Source organism: Mastacembelus armatus, chromosome 20 (assembly GCF_900324485.2).
Source record: "Mastacembelus armatus chromosome 20, fMasArm1.2, whole genome shotgun sequence".
In the NCBI taxonomy this organism is placed as follows: domain Eukaryota; kingdom Metazoa; phylum Chordata; class Actinopteri; order Synbranchiformes; family Mastacembelidae; genus Mastacembelus; species Mastacembelus armatus.
The window spans coordinates 12,826,297-12,846,359 of NC_046652.1; the positions used below are offsets into that span (position 1 = coordinate 12,826,297).

General features: G+C 39.5%; 1 protein-coding gene and 1 long non-coding RNA gene across 3 annotated transcripts in view; one reads left to right on the top strand and one right to left on the bottom strand.

Moving 5' to 3' along the window:
* Positions 1-204: 204 nt before the first annotated feature.
* The window catches only part of gpr158a (G protein-coupled receptor 158a), a 74,450-nt gene continuing 54,591 nt past the window's right edge, over positions 205-20,063 (bottom strand). Inside the window, exons 6-12 of the mRNA XM_026292353.1 lie at positions 10,754-10,863; positions 9,441-9,676; positions 5,122-5,260; positions 3,084-3,189; positions 2,698-2,844; positions 2,526-2,609; positions 205-2,079 (exon numbers count right to left, since the gene is read on the bottom strand). Coding sequence (XP_026148138.1) covers positions 205-2,079; positions 2,526-2,609; positions 2,698-2,844; positions 3,084-3,189; positions 5,122-5,260; positions 9,441-9,676; positions 10,754-10,863 — 2,697 coding nt within the window. The remainder of the gene's footprint in view (positions 2,080-2,525; positions 2,610-2,697; positions 2,845-3,083; positions 3,190-5,121; positions 5,261-9,440; positions 9,677-10,753; positions 10,864-20,063) is intronic.
* On the top strand, positions 17,907-18,871 carry LOC113121672 (uncharacterized). Of its 2 annotated transcripts, none has more exons than XR_003294773.1 (3): positions 17,907-18,139; positions 18,331-18,439; positions 18,586-18,871. It is a non-coding gene; the product is annotated as an uncharacterized LOC113121672 (long non-coding RNA). The 2 variants fall into 2 exon arrangements; XR_003294772.1 differs by having other exon boundaries at positions 18,361-18,439.

The following is a 20,063-nucleotide window of genomic DNA, read 5'->3' on the forward strand; positions in this document are numbered from 1 at the left end:
TTGTTTTTTTTTTTGTATATTTCACTTATCTTCAAAATAGGTAAAACAGGAACAAAACCTCAGAAAGCAAGGCAACTTGTGGAGCTTCAAATTCTTCCAAGTAACCGCACTAAGAGCAGAAGGTAATATCTAACGATTTTTAGAGTGAAAAAAAGTGTACATCAGTAATTATGATTTCAGTGGTCCATTATAGAAAGTTGAGCGTCATGCCTTCTTACTTGATGTGCTAGCCTCAAAATCCCAGGGACAAACTTCTGCTTTTTTAACCACGCTTACAGCCCCACCTTTAACATGTGGATTGCTCTGTTTCACTACAGGAGTACTTTTGTCTGTACCTGTTTTATCCGGTGTATCCTCAAAATCCCAGGGACAGACCTCAGCCTGCTTTCCTTTCGATGCGCCAACATTTGCACTTTTTCTTCTTTCTACCAGTGGCACCTCCTGATGACTCTCTACATCCCATGCGCATACCTCAGGCTTTTTTTGTTGGCTCACATGTTTCTCTGAAGATTTACTCTTGCTTTTTGTTCTGCTTTTCTCATCATCACCATCTTTTGATTTCTCTTTCTCAACTGTTCTCATGGAAGGACTACTCTTCTTTTTTGAAGGGGATTCCTTGGTTTTGGATACTCGAGAAGGACTAGGTGTCCTCTCAGAATTTGGAGATACAGCAGTGTCTTCATAGTCCCAAGGACATACATCGGGCTTTGAAGTGGGTAGATGGATTGAGCCTCCTGCTTTGGATGGACCCAAAAGGGTATTTCTCTCTTTCCCATCCGCTAGAGAGGGAAGGAAGCCTTTCTGCTTTGTCATATCTGCTGAGTGAGCTAACCCTGTCTTTTGATCCTCTTCAAAGTCCCAATGAGAAATGCCTGCCCATTGTGATTTCGAGCTTTCTACTGCAGAATGAGGCTGATGGACTTTAAGGACTTGGTTAGCCTGACTTGATATTTGCTGCTTTGACCCTTCCACTTGACTAGCATTATTCTCACATCCATCCTCCCATGGGCATACCTCTGCTCGAACAGCAGTTGTCCTCTGGATCTCCTTTGAATTCCTGCCACCTGATGGTGACTGATCAGAAGCTCTCTGCTTCTGCTGCTGAGATTTGCCTCCCTTGGTGCTTCCTCCATGAACCACTGTGGTTTCCTTTGGTGCTATAGATACATGCTTTTGCATCTTGTTTTCCGATGGAGTTGGGAAATCTTCCACTTCCCAGGGACACACTTCTGAGAGATCGTAGAGGTCCTTTCCCTTGACCAGATCAGAACAGATCGCAGGCTGGCTACCACTCACTGGTTGTTTCACAATTCGACTTTTGGCGACACTGTCTTTGTACTCCACTGACTGACTAATAATCATCTTAGGTTGGCATTCATTCTCTGGCTCTTCGGTGCCCCTTGTATCCTCTCTCTTTGTCTGACTCTTCTTATTGCTATCCTCTGCACTCTGGATTTTGCCTGTCAAGCCCAAAGTCTTTTCTTTGGCACTGGCAATCACACTAAGGGACTTCTGCAGCATAGTGGCTCTGGGATGAATTGGTTTCTTGTCTGCAGTTAGGTTGTGGGCACTGGCTGACTTGCAGACCAAAGGAACTGATTCCGTAGATTCACTAGGGACATTTATCGTCTCACTAGACTTCTTCTTGACCAGTTTCTTGCCCATAAGTGTATCCAGGAGGGAACCTTCAGCTGTGGTCACTTCTATCTTGTCTGTTGCAGAGCTAGTAGAGTCTTCACTCTGGTCACGGACATGGTCATAGCTACTGTGCGACTTTTTTAGGGAGAACACCTTGTTCTTCAGTGGCTCTTCCTTCACTGGTTTTCCTGGATGAGTTGGATCAAAGGGATTCTTCTTCAACATGCATATGCTGTTACGATTACTCCCATGTTCTGTAGTCTCCTTGTCTTCACGGCTGCACTGTCGGTGTACTGATTCAGGAATCTCAGTAATACGACGCATTAGTGAGCGACCCAGACCTTTCTTGGAGCTCCGCTTCTTTTGGAGATGAGGGTTATTTGCCAGCATCTTCTTCCTCTTGTAAACCTCCAACTGAGAGTAAAGTTTCTTCAGCTCCTCCTAAACATTCATGAATCAATCACGGGAAATACAAAAATAAGGTGATCAGTTTCCTTTTAAGAACAAATAACTGAACTTATAAGGTTTAAAAATACTGCACAGTGAACATGCAGTACAAACCCAGGACATGTGACTACAAACAGCTGTTAAAAGATGCACTATGGAATATCACATGCATGTTAAAATAAAAGCAAAGACAGGACAGTCTTGGACAGCATCAAATAAGAAAATGGAGAGTGTTTTAATGTTAGGTCTGAAACAGCCTCTAAGCTCTCTTCTTAAATTGATTGAATTTCTGTCTTTATGGCCCTCCAATACAATGAATGCTCTCAAGCAAGAGTATGTCATCTTAATCTCACTCCCTCCTGTAAACAGGCTTGAGTGCCTGAATCTTTGGGTAGAGAGACTTCTTCAGCTCTAACAGACAAACAGAAATCTCTGCTCACATTAGTACATTTTTCCCAAACACTGTCGCAAGACCTTACGCCACAGCCATTAATAGAACTGAGATGGCCCATTTCGTCTGGTGTCTGCAATAAAGAACTGCCATGGCTCAGTATTTTTGGTGGATTAAGCTTATGCAGTCTAAAATGAAAGGTAAAAAGAAACACTGCTTACCCGAATATCTTCAGGGTCTAGACTGTGTTCACTCCATGCAGAGGTTATGCTGCTATTGAGGTACGACCCCGATCTACCCATGTCCAGCTCATCCTCATAGGCCTCAGAGGCTATGTCATCTCTCATATGGGTGCCAGCAAACAGGAACTGAAGAGATGGTATAAAAGTGACCAAGATATATGTAATTCTATTAATAATATATATATAAACATATAAACAAAATTATATATTAATAAATGACATTAGAAGTACGTAAGTATCTAATTTAACATATGTTACATTGTAAGCCAGCAGTCAGAGCATTTTTTCAAAAAACAAACGTGACTTTTTTCTTCTTTTTATTTAAGCAAAGTAAAATGATGTGATACAATACTTGTGAACTTTACCTTAGGAATGAGTAGCAGACCCAGTGTAACTGTTATAGTTAAGTGAGTGTGGGTGAAGAACAGTATCAGCATCCAGTCTGGATGAAGCTCAGGGGCAAGAGTGAATCTGTCAGAATATAACAAGAAGAAAGAGACAACATATACAGGACACAAAGAAAAGGAAATGCAAAGAGAAATATTGTAATTTAATTTCCAACAAATCCAGAAGTTTAACTAATATTAGTTTAGCTAATATTAAAAAAACTTGTGGCAGCAGATAACATTTCTGATTTTTTTATTCTACTTCATGTATAAGAACAATACCATCATTTCCATTCCCATGTATTGTTTGTGTACTTTATTATCCATGCTTCATGTACAATGAGTTTGTTAATAAACACATCTGCAGTCAAGTTTGAATAAATTAAATTTGTACATGTTGCAGATGCAGTTATAGCTGGAAGAGACTGATCAGCACACTTAATGTGTTTTCAGCTAAAGCAGATTTATACACTGTCTGTCTGGGCATCAATTCCTCTGCCTCTCATAATGTTCCACTTTTGCCAGCAAGGACATCATATTTTTCTCATTCTTTCAATTGGATTCACGATAAAGGGCAGTGACCTTGATCTGGTCATGAGATTCAGCTCATTTATTTATACATAATACATTGGGCTTGCTGTGGCACAGCAGTTGGTGGAAACTGAGATAATTACTGACATAAACAATAGTGGTCTGAGGACTAGATTCATTCTTTAATTTAAAATGAAATAACAGACTTTCATGTGCAATGTCAATGTGCAAACAAATGAAAGCATGTCGTTTCAGATGACAGTTCAACCACTAGAGACCCAATAGCCAAACATGTCATCTATCAGATTCATTGCAATGCTGAAGTTAGTAAACTAATAATTAATTAACAGTTACAGTGGTAGTATCTTAGAGGCATGAATGAAAGCAAAGGTCCAGCATCTAAAATGTCCCAAAGTTTCTCTGCGGTGAGGATTTGATAACCTGGGCATGATGTCTCTTTTCAGCCTGCAGCACCTCTCTGTAATGCTCCCCATCAGTCATGCAAAGACCACTATCTATTACATTTCCTTAATTTTCTCATAGCATCCCATTCACTCCTGGACCTGAATAAAATCTGATGACTAACAGTGAACAAGGAAGTCTGAGCTTTAACAGGTCACAGTGGGATCAAATAGCAGGTTCTCTGAATAACACAAATAGATGCCGGATGTTTTTAACAAGCCCCAGTGTACACTCTGGTCTCTGGTGGCAGCCAGTCAGAATCAACTTGCCAAACGAGGCAACTGTTCAATTTATTAGAGGTTGTGTCTGGCAGTTTTCTGCAGAAAAAAGTCTGCTTAAGAGGCTGAAGAGTCGTATTGAAGGAGATGGCAAAGTGATCATGAAGAGCCAGATGTTCAAATAACATCAAAACTGTTAAATATCGGATTCCTTTTAAGAACCTGTCAGGATATACATCAACAATCCACAACTTATTGGTAATGTTGTTAACTTCTAAGTGAAATATGGCTGTCAATAAGTCTTGTTATTTATGCAGTCTTGAATAAAAGACATTAATCATTATGGCATGGTTCATTAGCAAATTATGTTATGGAGCTGAGCTCTCAATTAGGGGGACTCCATCTAGGAATGGCTGTCAGCTGAAACGTCTCATTTATAAACTGCATGGTGCAGCTATTTGACATGTACACTGTTGGGAGAAGGCTGACTTTGCAACAATAAAAACAGCTCCCAGATGAACAAGAGTTTAACATAATGCGATAGCCTGTGTGTTTGATGGAAATGAGACCATCTGATTTTAGGTTTTATGTTGTCTTTAAAGTACACAGACAATATCTAGGACAACTAGCATCTGTAAAATGTTCTGATTGGCGCATTGTTAAAAGGTGTGTGCATGTATTTATATAGATCTAGTTGTTAAAAGTTTAAATGAATTGAACTTTTTTGGTGTGAACACCACAATACAGGTTTGTTATTATGATCAGCAGTACAACAACACAAAAGAAATTCCAGAAGGAGTTGTTACCTGATGACATAGAATATTGCTGATAGGACAAGCTCGTTGTGAACAGCTATGGCCATGTAGCGAGGTTCATGGAAGGCTGACGGCACTGTCCTCACAGCGTAGCACAGGTACACTGACCACAGTAGGAAGACGAACTCAGCTGTGAAGCAAGAATGAGAAAGAAGTGGTGAACGCAATGAAAGCATGGGCTAAAAATAATTTCTTTGTAGCTCAGAGACTACAAACACACACAAAAAAACCAAAGAAACAACAAAAAAAAACAGCTGCTTTAGTACAATGCCCTTGTGGTGCTGGTGCAAATTGTACGACACATGTATACAGTAAAAATGCTCTGTTAACAGAACCTATCAAACACATTTGTAATGGCTGTGATTGTGTTCTCAGGACAATAAATGACTCCCCATGCACCTCCATGGCAACGTCATGTAATGTTTCCTAGGTAGCCAGCTTCACATGAATAAACATGCTGCTTTTCCACTGAAAAGCTGTTTCTATTATTTTTGACATTTATGTGTTGTTTGTTTGAACTACAGGGCTGTCAGGTCTGAGTGAATCATACGTTCCTCACAATGAGAACAATAAGTGTTAAATGCAACTGGCCACTCACAGAATCGAGTTTGTAAAAGATGTGTGAGTGTACTGCATGGGGAGGTCAGAAAATATTAATTGGACCTAAATGGACCAACAAAACTCAGGGCTAGCACAAGCCAATTATATGTAGACTCATATGTAGTTCACATTGTTTTTATCACTCAATCATCAAATTTGTGAATAGAAAAATCTGACAGTGCAGAAACAATGTTTGAACCTTTATTCAATATAATTTGGCTTTTCATGGATTTAAGATAATACAAGATAGGATGAAACTTTATTTGTCACACAATGCGTACATTTACAGCAGCAGTACAACACAAGATAAACGTAGCAATAAAAGTGAAGAAGACCCAAGGTATTTACAATAGAGAAAACAAAAAACAAAAAAAAAACACAAAATAAAAAAAATACAATATATTTATTTAAATATGAAACAGTTTAAATTGGATCTGTTCAAGGTTCCCAAGCTAACACAATAACTGATACAGTGCATTAACCAAGTCATAAATGAGAAAAAATAAGATAGAATGAATCTATATTTGTTCCACAGTGGGAAATCCCAAATGTTACAGCAGCAAAAGAGAAATAGCAGTAAAAAATACTGCAACAATGAAAAAAATCACTGTAAAAAATAACTGTAAAGGTATTTACAAATGTATATACAATATGAACATAATAAAAATATAATGAAAAAAACAATGGGACATATTGCACTATGGTGTAATTGGATATTTACAGTTTTCACAGTCTTTCAACTTTCTCCAAATAAACAGTGACAAGACTGAAGTAATCATCTTTGGGCCACAGAAACAAAGAGAAAGTGTCAGCAGTCACCTTGAGTCTCTTTCTCTAAAATTCAAAAATCAGGTTAGAAATCTAGAGGTTATCATAGATTCAGACTTGAATTTTAACAGCCACATTAAATCGATAACATCATCAGCATTTTACCCCCTTTAAAAACATTGCCAGAATCAAAAGGATCATGTCTAAACCAGACTTGGAGGGACTCATCCATGCAGGTTAGATTGCTGTAATGGCCTGCTCACGGGCTGGCAGACGGACTGTAAGGCAGCTGCTGTACATTCAGAATGTGCTGCTCGAGTCCTGACTAGAACCAGGAAGTACAACCACATAAGTCCTGTAATGTGAACTGGCTTCCTGTCACTCAAAGAATAGACTTTAAAACAGCACTGCTTGTGTATAAGTCTCTTCATGGCTCAGGTCTTCTGCTCATTAGTCAGGACTAAACATGGAGAAGCAGTGTTTCAGTTCTATGCAGCTAAAATCTGGAATAGTCTTCCTGATGATGTTAGCCAGGCCTCATCTCTGGCAATGTTTAAGGCCAAGCTAAAAACTTTTTAATGCAGCATATGACAACTGAAAGTGTTTTATCTAAAGTGTTTTATCTGCACTCATTCTCCTTTAATTTTATTTCAAGTTCATTTTCTACTATTTGCTGGTTCTTATTTTGATTTTTGCATATGTACTTTTAACTTTAGCTTATTTCTGTGAATCACTTTGAATTACTCTGTGCATGAATTGTGCTATATAAATAAACTTGCCTGGCCTTTTGTCAAACAGGGATGGGGGAGCCTTGTCTACTGGGAGCAGTCCTGGCTGTAGTAGCAGCAAGGAAGGACCTGTGGAAACTTGGGATAGAGCAGTCCAGTGCTGTCAGAGTCCCATGCATAGCAGCAGGGATGTTAGCTTGGCAGGATCTAGAGAACTTCCCATGATAGAGCTGCCCCTCTTGATTAGTTTGTCCAGTCTCTTCCTGTCTGCAGTTAAGATGCTGTTGCCTCAGCAGACCACCCTCAGTAGTGTCCCTTACATCAATTACCTCAGTCTCCTCAACTTACTCCAAATAAACAGTGACAAGACTGAAGTAATCATCTTTGGGCCACAGAAACAAAGAGAAAGTGTCAGCAGTCACCTTGAGTCTCTTTCTCTAAAATTCAAAAATCAGGTTAGAAATCTAGAGGTTATCATAGATTCAGACTTGAATTTAAACATTTTAAATCGATAACATCATCAGCTGGAAGAACTTGCTCTGGTCTTTCTTATGGAGTGTGTCTGTGTTACCTGGCCAGTCCAGTTTATTGCTGAGGTGAAAATGTAGGCATTTATATGAGTCCACTCTCTTAATGTCCATTCTCTGATGCTAAGTGGAGGTCCACCTCCATGTGCTCCAGCTTGTCCCTCAGAAGCTCCCAGGCTTCTCCAGGTGATAAAGAGCTCTGTGTTGGAGGTAGATGAGACCATCATCCAAGCTGGTTCTTCCCACACAGCACTGTCAAAACAGTGTTAAATAGCCTCTCAGAGCCTCATCAACAGGTCCATAGAAGAGCTCTCCAGATGGACCAGCCACTCTAGTGTCTTCATCAGATGTGACGTCAGTGCCACTGGCTTGTAGGTGCTGAGGTCCTTTGGGTGCTGTTTCTTTGGTACTGGTACCACACAGGATGTTTTCCACAGTTGTGGGATGCTCTCCATTGCCAGGTTCAACTTGAACAAGTGCACAACTATCCCACAAAGCTGATCTGTGCAGGGCTTGAGTAGATTGGAGCTGATGCCATCTGGACCTGGAGCCTTCCTCGCTTTGCTCTCTGCTCTTGGCATTGGTGCAATATCACTGAAGAGCTTCACTACCATTACAGTCACAATTATTTGAAATCAGAGCATCCAGAGGGGGCCACAAGGGGGTCAAAGCTGTTAATTACAGTACCACCACCCCCCACCAAACACCCTGTGGTTCCTTCCTAAAACATTATACGCATGGACATACATCATCTGTGCCAGCTACCTTCCTAAGGCACAGTCTCACCCTGTTACTGTGACAGATGGTGGAGTGTGCCCAGGTGATGGAGGGGGCGTAGCTGCAGTGGGGGAGATGCACACAGATGGAGGAAGTGGAGGCTGAGGAAGAGACACAAGGAGCCCCATGCAGGACAAGCTGTTGTATGACACTGAGGAAGAATGGTGGGGTATGGGTGTAGAGGCTGGTGCAAAAAGTACATTTGCCCCAGTGTCAAACCCGTTGAAGAACTTGTTGAGTTCACTGTCACTGTGCACATCATTAGGCCAACAATAAAACTAGAAACATAACATTTTGATCTTTTTGTACCATGAAAAAGAAGTAGCATTTATCACAATTAGGCTACTGGCTGCAAATGTATGCAGGTGTGGACTCCGAAACCAGTATAGAGTCTCACAATATGTATGCTTTGCTGAGGGCCCATCTGTTTTCACAGAAGTCACAAGGACCATGGTTCTCTCTCATCATGCCTGAGTCAGCAGGCATAAAACAACATGCAGATCTCCTTAACACATGATGCTGCTCCCCTCCTTGCATCTTTGATTCCTTATCTATCTTTTTCGGCTGCAGCCTGCCCTCCCCTCCATGTACAACGCAGTCAATTATTTAAAAGTATAGCACCAGTGGAGACAATTAATGTCTTCTTTTCGGACGCTTAAGTTTGTATTGCCATACGTAGATGCAAACAAACTGTCTTACTCATCCAACTTCACTTACCACTCACTCTTCCTCTCACTCATTCGCTTTGAACTCCAAATGTTACCATGCCTAATTTGATTTGATGATTTTATATCATGCATACCTCAAATAACCCATGTTTTCACTCTGTGGTAAGCACACACAGTAGTACAGTGTAGTGTACTATTACTCACAATATCCTTTGTGGTCAGAGGGCACGAACAGAACTTACCGACAGCCATCATGTAATCCCAGCGATCCAGCAGGCACATGCTGAACTGTAGGCCATCGGGTGTGTAGCCCACATCAATGAGAGTCAACGTCCTGTCTTTCTGACAGACGGCAGACGTCCAACCCACAAGGAACCAACAAACGATGAGCAAGATAATGCCCAGCAGACGCAACACTCGCCAGCTGGTCATATACGGTATCCTCTGGGCTGTTCGGGACAGGAACACCTTCAGCACCCTGTGGAGGGAAGAAAGAGGTTTTCCTGAGAACATTACAAAATAACATACTATATAATAACATGTCATTTAGTTTTAAATATTTTATTGGAAACTTTGCATTTGTATGATCTAATAAAGTGAAAATGCATTTAATATGACATGACATTGTCTGGTATAAACAAAGTGGGTTCAGAAGTATAAACTCCATTTTAAATGACAGTTTGTTAGACTGTTTTTTTTTCAGCAGGACATTTCAGCTATCATAGCTATCATAGTGTACAGCATTTATCATTGTCTGTGTGATGCAGACTTAAATTTACAGACAAAAAAAGGTGGGAAAAAAACGACTGTGTAACACAAATTATACTTTGCTCAAACATATGACCAGCTGTTGCTATTCTTAGGCTCTGCTCTTCACGCACATTTGATGACGTGTCCAGTGCGCTCCCCACTAATGAGACCCCCATCAAAAATTGATCCATGCGATATATTAGGCTGGACGTCTAAGATTTGACTGAGCTCCAGCTTGCATTAGCCACATTCCCTTAATCAGCATCTACATTTAGGCCTTTTTGACACATTCACCTGATAATAAAGCCCACAGATGAACAACTTCAAGTGCATTACTTTAAATACAACAGACTCTTTGTACCCTTATTGGCTACTCAGCACTGAATAATCCCATCTCTACTCACCCTCAATGTATCCTCAGGCAGTCCTTTTCCTTCCTCTGCTCTCACACACATTAGTATCTCGGTTTGTCTCTAGCCAACAATCATTCAATAACGTGTTATATATGGAGACCATTTGGGGCCAAAGCACCCCATGTTTTCTTAATTACTTTTACTTGGCAATTCTCTTCTGCACTTAATAAAGCAGTGAATTCACCCCTGAATATGTAGGCCTACAGCAGTATAATCTGGTGATGAAGCAGCTGAGAAACGTGCTGCCTCAACACTTTATAAGGAACAAGGAATTTACAAGGAATTAACATGTAAGTTACACTATAACCGCACTTAAAGAGGTCGGTGTAGGCATTTTCTGTGATGGATATTGATGTTGGACAAATGGGTTTGTGTAGCTGTGTGTGTGTTACCTGTACAACTTCAGAGTCACTGTCCCATAGACAGTAGCGAAACCCAACAGTCGAACCCATCGCAACAGGATGCAACGGAAAACACTCGGTTGGAAATAGAGAATCCCGACCTACAAGAGAACAGAAGAAGTTTTAAATGACATATGATGTGTTAAGAAACAAGGTAAAAAATTAATGAGAGCCTTCCAGTTTTGAGTATTATAAATCTGAATGACAAAGGGCCACAGGGAGATAAATACAAAGTCAATGGAAGTTGCTGCTCTATTGTTCTTTTGGTGGATGTCACTCCGGAGGATGGAGTAATCTTATATTAATGTTGGTTTGTTGAATAGATTAGTGTAGTTTAGCAAGACTTCTATTATTGACTCACTCTGTCATCATTCAGCTGTTTTGTTACCCACCTATATTTTTAATCTCCCAAAAAACCTGTTCCTAAGGTTGTTCTATACTCACTTTATTCTGTCCGTTTCCATTAATATTAATAATAATATTTTTAATTAATATTAAAGTTAATTTTGAAAAAAAATACTTGCAAATACTAGTTTGATTTTAAAAAAAAGTAGCTCGATTTCTGAAGCTTTCACCTCTGTCACACAGTCTTCACTAGTGGACTGAGTTTTCTCTGTTGTCATGGAAATCATGAAGATCAGAAGCCTTTCCATTTAATCTTTTAGGATGTGTCGTCCTTTTTGTCTCAAAACCCAAGTACCTAAGTTAATTTGTGACTGTGAGAACAGCTGCTCTGACTATCATTGAGGTCCATGTGATGTGAAAGCTTTAGATGTGCCTGGTGAGTGGTCATTGAGTTGAGATTGTTTGTCAGGCTGCTGTTTCCAGGATAAAGAATTAACGTTACAGCAGTCCTACAATAACTGTGTGATACATTTGAATGCTCCAGAGTAAATTGACCTTTGATAGGTTTTGTTTTGTTAAATGGCAAAAACTGGTTCTAATAAACAGACTTTTAAAAATGCAATGTGTTATTATTTAGGGCAGGCTGAATGTGGAATGAAATTTTCTCAGTAGGTTTTCGTTTCCATTGCTATTTTAAACTGTAACAACAATCCTCTTAAGAGTACAGGGCAATAAAAATGCTAGTGTTTAAGTTTCATGCTACGGTATTCACACAGGCACCAAATGAATAAAAACCTATGCTGTTAGATCCTAAATGGCATAGATATAACCCAAATGGTCAAGTACAAGGCCTTATAATATATAATATAAAATTATAACAATGCGAAATGTTGATTGAAGTTCTGATGTGGATAACGTCACTAGATCATTTTTTAATAAATATGCCAGTATATGTTCTATCCTCACTTTTTCCTTTGTCTGGATTCAGCACTGGACATTTGACTGCTTGGTTGGTTGAATGTTTGAATTATATGTGACTCGATTTAGTTAATAAAACTTTAGATGAGCGTTCATTTTATTTGTCATGAGCAGTATACTCATTGCTCCTCCTAAACTACATTAAATACATTTCCAGGGTTCAGCCATTGCCACAAAATCCTTGCAAGCCATACAAATAAACAGGTTTTCATGTTCAATTCTTCCATAGCAAACAACAGACAACACATGCACTCTGCATAATGCCTCAGATGTAATGGATGACATTCTATAAAAGAAAACGATGGCTATTTCTCATGCTGCTTCTACGTACAAGATTTACTGTAAATAGGCTACTCTGAGTAGTACTACTGTTACAAGTGCTTATATTTGTCGAGCTATTTTATCAAGAAATGTACATGTCATATCAAAGATTGCTAAAGGTTTATAAAAAGACGTGACATTGAAGTGGAGTGACAATTTATAATCATCTTTGACATTAACCTGATGATATCATGAAAAGCTTTCCCTTGAGCTCCCAAGGGCATTCACCCAGGTTTGCTAGATATGGACCCAAATGATGCCCATCCAAGCTAAAGAAGAAACAACACTGATGGTCTGGCAAAGACATAAAATACACACACACACAAAAAATACACAAAATAGCAAAACATCTGAGGCAATATAATTATCTGTCCGTTGCAAATGTGCAGCGATTTCCCCTGTGGGATTGTTATTGTTAATCGGATTAGCCAAAGCATTAATACGTTCCCTTAGGCAGTGGAGAAGACGCAGGCATGTGGATATTTTTGATCACTAGGTCTGAGTCAGTTAAGGGACGTGGAAGACCCCATGGGAGAAACCGGGGCCCCCACATCCTCATCTGCTAACAGATGCTGGATAACCAAACATAGAAACTTCTGACTCAAACAAAGCTCAAGTTGCCTCAAGTTGCAAAAGGGAATGTGGCACAGAGCAAATAATGAATAGATGGGGACTCATTTGTTAATCCTAAATGCATACAGGCTGTTTCATTCTGGATTTGAATATTTAGGCATCTAAAACTACATTGTAGGCTGTTCTAAATGACAGTGTGTGACTGCTCCTCAAAGCATTCCTTTTTCTTTTTTTTTTTTTTGACAAACTACATAAGAGGCACAGCAGCTTATAAAGAGATAGCACTGGCACCAAGCACCTTGCTGACGCACATTTGGGTCCAAGGGGACAGCAGAGGGCACAGGAAGATGAGTAAAAATGCACTGAGGGAAAACACAGCACAAGTCTCCTTTTTAGATAAACTACAAAATAGCAGCTGGATTTCGACCATGTTGTGGTGCTTTTAGTGATGAGATTGAAAGAGGGAAGTGCTATTAGCATAATTTCTTCACTGAGGCCCAGCAACTAATGATGTGAATGAGTCCTCATAAAGAGTTAAACCATTTAGCAGTTTGACTTTCTCTTTAATGGCACAATATCACCAACTGTTGTCACTGGTCAAAAACCAAAATGGAAAAGTTTAAAACTTAGTTTCACATAGTGCCCCCCCTCCCCTTTTCTAAATTTTTTACACAGAAGGTGAGAGAGGTAGGTGAGACAATCTTCACTCCCTTCAGTTTTGTTTAGTTAAAGCAGCATTGTTTGTTTCCTCCCATCCCATTTTGGAATTGCTTCTTGGACCATATTGTTTTCTAAAATTTCCAGTAACAGCTACCAATAAGATCTGTGTCCCTGTACCACTGAAAGTTACAGTTTAAAAGTCAATATAGTCCTACTTACATGTATATTCCCATGAAAACCTGAATTATCACAGTAAGTAATAACAGAAATAAATAAATATAGTCCAGCATTGCCAAGACATCGGCAAGAGAAAGGTGTGATATGAAGTGTGTGACAAAAATGACACGTCTCCAATGGCATCACCTGACACTCATGTATCAGGGATCACCTCACTGAAGTAGGCCTACACAGCTTTACAGCAGTTTATGATCATATAGGTGGTACCCAGTACATGAGCAGATGAGCAGACATTGACCCCTTGGGCAAAGATAAAATAAAAGCCCCTGCAGGCAAAGTATGTTTCTGTTTTGCAGGTTAACATTTGGGTTAAAAGTGCATAGAAACTTCAGTATTTTTGAAAAGTCACTTAAAGTATTATATATATTTATATAATATATTTTTATTTATCATGAAATTAGAATGTCTACTCTGGTCAGAATTAGAATGTGGGCATGTGGTACCATAGCAACGAGGGGACGCACGCCAATAGAAGCGGTAAGCGTGAAGCGGTAAGCGGTAAGAGGTAAGCGGTAAACGGTAAGAGGTAAGCGGTAAACGGTAAGAGGTAAGCGGTAAGCGGTAAGCGGTAAGCTTGAATCCCAAGAGTTGGTGTGGTTTCCCACAAAACCCTTCAAAGTCAACAGATCATGGATCCCAAGAGAGTCAGTAGGAGGTAAGTTTCACCGTGACTTTATGCTGAAGCGGCTCTTTTCGTTTGAGCGTGTGAAGCCCAGCCAGGATCGATCAGAGCCATCGGTGTTAGTAACTTTCCACTGTGTGTGTGAACAGGATTCGGCCCGAGGGAGCGAGAGGTGGTTCGGCAGGAGCATTTCACATGATGGATGCCTTCCTCGACACCCAGCAGAGATGCCGGGAAGAGGAGGAACTTAAGGCAAAGCAAAAGGATCTCGAACTGGTCAGCTGTTATTCTAATTCCATTAGAATAACATTAGAATAACATTAGAATAACATTAGAATAACATTAGAATAACATTAGAATAACATTGGAACAACATTAGAATAACATTAGAATAACATTAGAATAACATTACGGGCAACAGTTCTCGCGCTGTAGAGTTAGCTAACTTAAATCTATTTGCCATAATAATAATCTGATTAGTCTACTCTGTGTTTTTTTTTTTTTTTTTTTTTAGGAGGTGGAGAGTTTGAACAGGCGTATAAATGAGGTGCAAAACCAAATTAAGGACACCAAAAAGTTAAACAAGAAGCTAAGACTTGAGTGGAAGGTGTGGTAAAGGACCATTTCACACACAGCTCTGCTTTACATTTCAGGGCTGGAAGTGCCTAACCAGTAAAATCCCCTCTTTTCCCCCTCTGTGCAGGACAAAGCTAACAGAACTTTTGAGAAAGTAGAAAGGAAGAAGAAAGAGATATTCCAGGCAGAGGCAGAGTTAGAGAAGCTTGAGAAGGAGAAGGTCAAACAGTTAGAGAGGAATCAGGTGATAGAGCGCCAAGTTCAGGAATACTCTGTGTACCAGGAGATCATGGAGCAGCTGGTGAAAAGGACTCAGGTACTGTTAGGATTTTTACATCTGAGTTAATCTAAAATTGTTCAGGAATGTGTAATAATGAAAATGTTGGCTCCAGTAGCTGAAAAATGCACTGAAAGCTCATTTAGGGCAATGTGGCCCACCTAGGCCTCGAAACAGTTTGGTAAACCTCACATGTTTTAATCTCTGTCCATGTTATAGTTTCAGGATGTGGAGTCACTCACAAATCATTTGGAAAAGAGCCTTCAGATTAGAGAGCAGCTCATTCAGAGGGAGCGCCAGGTGGAGGAGCAGATCAACCATGTGAGACAACAGCTAGTGGCAGCAGAGAACCAGTATCACTTGCTGCAACTGCAAAAGCAAACGCAGCTATCCCATCTCCAGACTGAGCTGCTGGAGGCACGAATTGAAGCTCAAACATGGGTACTAGACATAATCTCAAGATTTGATATCAAAGCCTAGACCAGGTCAAATGTTTCTGAAAGACTGTGGTACCATCTTCTGTGTAAATTCAGTTGTCCCTGTCTTCATGCAGGAAAGGAACTGGAATTATAGCCAGAAAACTACTGAAAAAAAAACACGTCTACTGGTACAGATTAAGATGGCGACCCTCAGCATCTATAACATGATATCTGATTATTTTAAAGGAGAGGGACCTGTGGATATGAATGACACAGAAAAACAGCTGGACAGGGTATGTGCCCAGACAGAGAAGAGAGGCTGACAAACAGCCAGAGCCCCTGAAAATGATCATAACTACATACTGTTTCTTACTGTCTGCATCTTAGATCAAAATCTTCATCCAGGAGCATGAAGTTTTCTTGAACCATTACTCTGCAGAGAAGCAGCGATGAATAGAAAAGAGAAGACACCAAAGAATAGAAAAGAGAAGACATCAAAGAGTGAAATTTCAACTCAGTTAACTGAAAGGAAAAATTCATGAGTGACTTGACTGATTTTATGCAGGTGGCTGAGTGGTTAGCACTGTTGCCTCACAGCAAGAAGGTCGTGGGTTCGCATCCCGGTCTTTCTGTGTGGAGTTTGCATGTCCTCCCTGTGCTTGCATGGGTTTACTCCGGGTACTCCGGTTTCCTCCCACAGTCCAAAAAACATGCATGTTAGGTTGATTGGTGACTCTAAAATTGCCCGTAGGAGTGAGTGTGAGTGTGTGAGGTTGTCTGTCTTTGTGTGTCTATATGTGGCCCTGCGACAGACTGGTGACCTGTCCAGGGTGTACCCCTGCCTTCCACCCGAGAGAGAGCTGGGATAGGCTCCAGCAGATCCCCGTGACCCTGAACTAGGAAAAGCGGGTATAGAAGATGGATGGATGGATGGATGGATTTTCAACATGGCCATAGGGCAGGACACTCGACATGAACAGTGTTTATACAAATGACAGATGGTTAGAGGAGTGGGCTGTAAAATAATAACAGCGCTGGAACAGTATTTATTAGATTGCAGCCTTTAATGTGCTAAATCATTTTTTGATGTTAGATAAATTGAAACATTATCATTTCACTTGTACTGCACTGAGGTGGATGAAGAGCTCTGTGTGGAGATATCAGCTAAAAGAATACTAACAATGTGAATAAAAAACATAACTGTTGAACTGGTACAAGAGCCAAAGCTTCTTGGAGTAACTCTGAAGATTTAATTATCATGGTCCAAGCAAACAGACAATATTGTAGGTAAAGTGGAGAGAAGAAATTCTAGAGCTATGCCACCAGATGTCACTAGACAAGTTCTGTGTGCCTTAGTTCTGTCACTGCTGGATTACTGTTTAGTGATTTGGTCCAGTGTTTAGAGATTATTCAAAATAAAGCTGCACATTTTATTTTGCAGTGTTCATACAGACTAAAGATCCGCCTATGCCTTATTAAGTTTTCCTAGACATATAGTGATGACAAGATCACAGAAGATATCACATGAACAATTATTCAGCTAGTTTGTTCAAAAGCATTTTCTTAAAATAGAAAATACTGAGCTAAAATTCTCAACTTAAAGTTTGTTCATCAGTTCTAGTATAAAACACTGTGAGTTAACGCAATTTGAAGACAGTGCATGTGAATAAACCACCGAAGAGCAATCTACAACTGGTTCAACATTTTGCCAAGAATTCTTACATGGATATGCTTTGGGAGGTGTTGTTCAGAGTCTGAATCTCATTGTCGTACTCCCAGTGTTCTCCACTGAGTCCAGAGAGCAGCCCAGAGTAGAGCAAGCCTTCTTTATCAGTTTGTTTATGTCTGCTGCTGTGATGTCACTGCCCCAGCAGACCACTGCATAAAAATGGCTGATGCCACCACTGTTAACCCAAAAGTTATTTCTATGCAAACAGTTTGAGTAAATGTCACTTAAAAAAAGTAGTTTTTATCGCATGACTTAAACAATATACGTATATGAGACAATCACTAGGTGTACTCATTTTTGTAAGTTTAACAAACTTAAACTATCAAGTTTTACCTACGGCCACACCCGTTTTCAGCACTGCAGCACTTTTCTAGGTTGCAATTGGTTCAAGACTAGTCTGGGCTTGCTTCTTGGTGGATTCTGAGAAAATTGCGCCTTTTTCTTATTTTCAAGAAGTAAATTGGGTCTTTTCTGCAATTTACCTTCTCCTTTGATGAACATGTTTTCTGCCTGGGAGTTATCTGCAGTAACATGCTGTTGAAAAAAATGTAATTTGCATTTTTCAGTTTTTCATGAGTTTGGACTATTGTAATCAGCAGTTGACTGCACTTAAGAAGACGCCATTTTCTTGGTGAACTTGGTGAGTTGTTTTCTATGTTCAAGTATTACAAATTAGAAACCACTGAAATGTTTCTAGTTAGACGTGTGCATTTTAATATGTAAATTTGAGGTTGACTCCAAAGCATACAAACAGTAGCTCTCAACTTATGTTGTTCCACATAAGATTTAGCAACAATATTTAAAAAATAAACCAAATGATTCTTTTTTTAGAAAGAACATGGACATCACATTTGCCCTTAGAAGAGATGAGGATGTAAAGGATGAGCCTGACATTAGCCAGATGGTCCGACGCTGGCCAGCCCTTTTCACAGAAAGCCAGGTTTGTGGAAGTTTCCTTTGAATATGTGTTTTTTCTTACTTGTCTTACATACAATACATACTTGGACAACATGTTCAGAGAGGTTCATTTGTGTTATAAGTAACTTTGCCTGTATGACAAAATCTGGCTTGTTTTGCATATTTCAGGTTTACTTGGAGTTTAACAGGGTTGTTGGAAGAAACCTTAAAGAGGAATTCTTTGGTGTGCTTGATGGCTTGTGTCCAAGCTTGATGGAAATTTTCAAGATGAAGACATGTCAGATAGGACCTACTACTAGTTGGGTATTTCAAAGTGATTGTGAGAGAAAATGTCTGCAGCAAAAAGGAAGAATATACTGTAGTAACTGGTGGAAAAAAACACACAAAACATTTTGATAATTTGATAACCAGTTCTTACTGTTTTTGGTTTAAAGCTTGTGTTTGAAAACTGGTTTTAGATCTCAGAGTTTATGAAGAGCATCATTATCAGTGATATTTGTTGCTTTGTTGTGTTTCAATAAAATTGAAAAAAAAAATGTACTGTGTTGTGTGGTCATTGAATTGGAAGTTTCCTATCCCATTTATTTTAATGCAAATATAGTTTTAAGTGTATTTGACTTAAAATATTAAGTTTTCACTATTTTGCATTAAATTTCACTCTACTTAAACAAATTAATTTTTGACTGTCGATTACTTAAACCATTGAAGTGTATATGACTTAAAAATATTACGTTCTGACTGTTTTGCATTTATGTTGACTATACTTAAACAAATTAACTTTTTTGACTGCCGATTACTTAAACCATTTGAGGCAATCACTTGCCTCAAATGGTTTAAGTACAATCAACTTATCTGGGTTTACAGTGATGACAAGATCACAGAAGATATCACATGAACAATTATTCAGCTAGTTTGTTCAAAAGCATTTTCTTAAAATAGAAAATACTGAGCTAAAATTCTCAACTTAAAGTTTGTAAATCAGTTCTAGTATAAAACACTGTGAGTTAACGCAATTTGAAGACAGTGCATGTGAATAAACCACCGAAGAGCAATCTACAACTGGTTCAACATTTTGCCAAGAATTCTTACATGGATATGCTTTGGGAGGTGTTGTTCAGAGTCTGAATCTCATTGTCGTACTCCCAGTGTTCTCCACTGAGTCCAGAGAGCAGCCCAGAGTAGAGCAAGCCTTCTTTATCAGTTTGTTTATGTCTGCTGCTGTGATGTCACTGCCCCAGCAGACCACTGCATAAAAAATGGCTGATGCCACCACAGTTGTAAAGTCTTAGGAGTGTACTGCACACTCCAAAGGATCTTAGTGTTCTCAGCATGTACAGTAAACCCTTTTTTGTATATACAGGACAGTGATGCTGTCTGTCCAGTCTAGTGTCTTTGTTTAGGTACCTGGGTACCTAATGTATATGTCTGTGCAGTCTCTACGTCTACTCCCTGGATTTTCACAGGTGAATCACTCTGTTTTCATCCAGGAGTGTTTATAATAATCATAAGTATAGCGGACGTAGTAGTTGTAGTAGTAGTAAGTAATCTGTCATCATGACTGATAAATGATTGATTATTAGGTTCCTGATTCGAAAACCCATCAGGAACCATTCTGTGTGGAGTTTGCATATTCTCCCTGTGCTTGT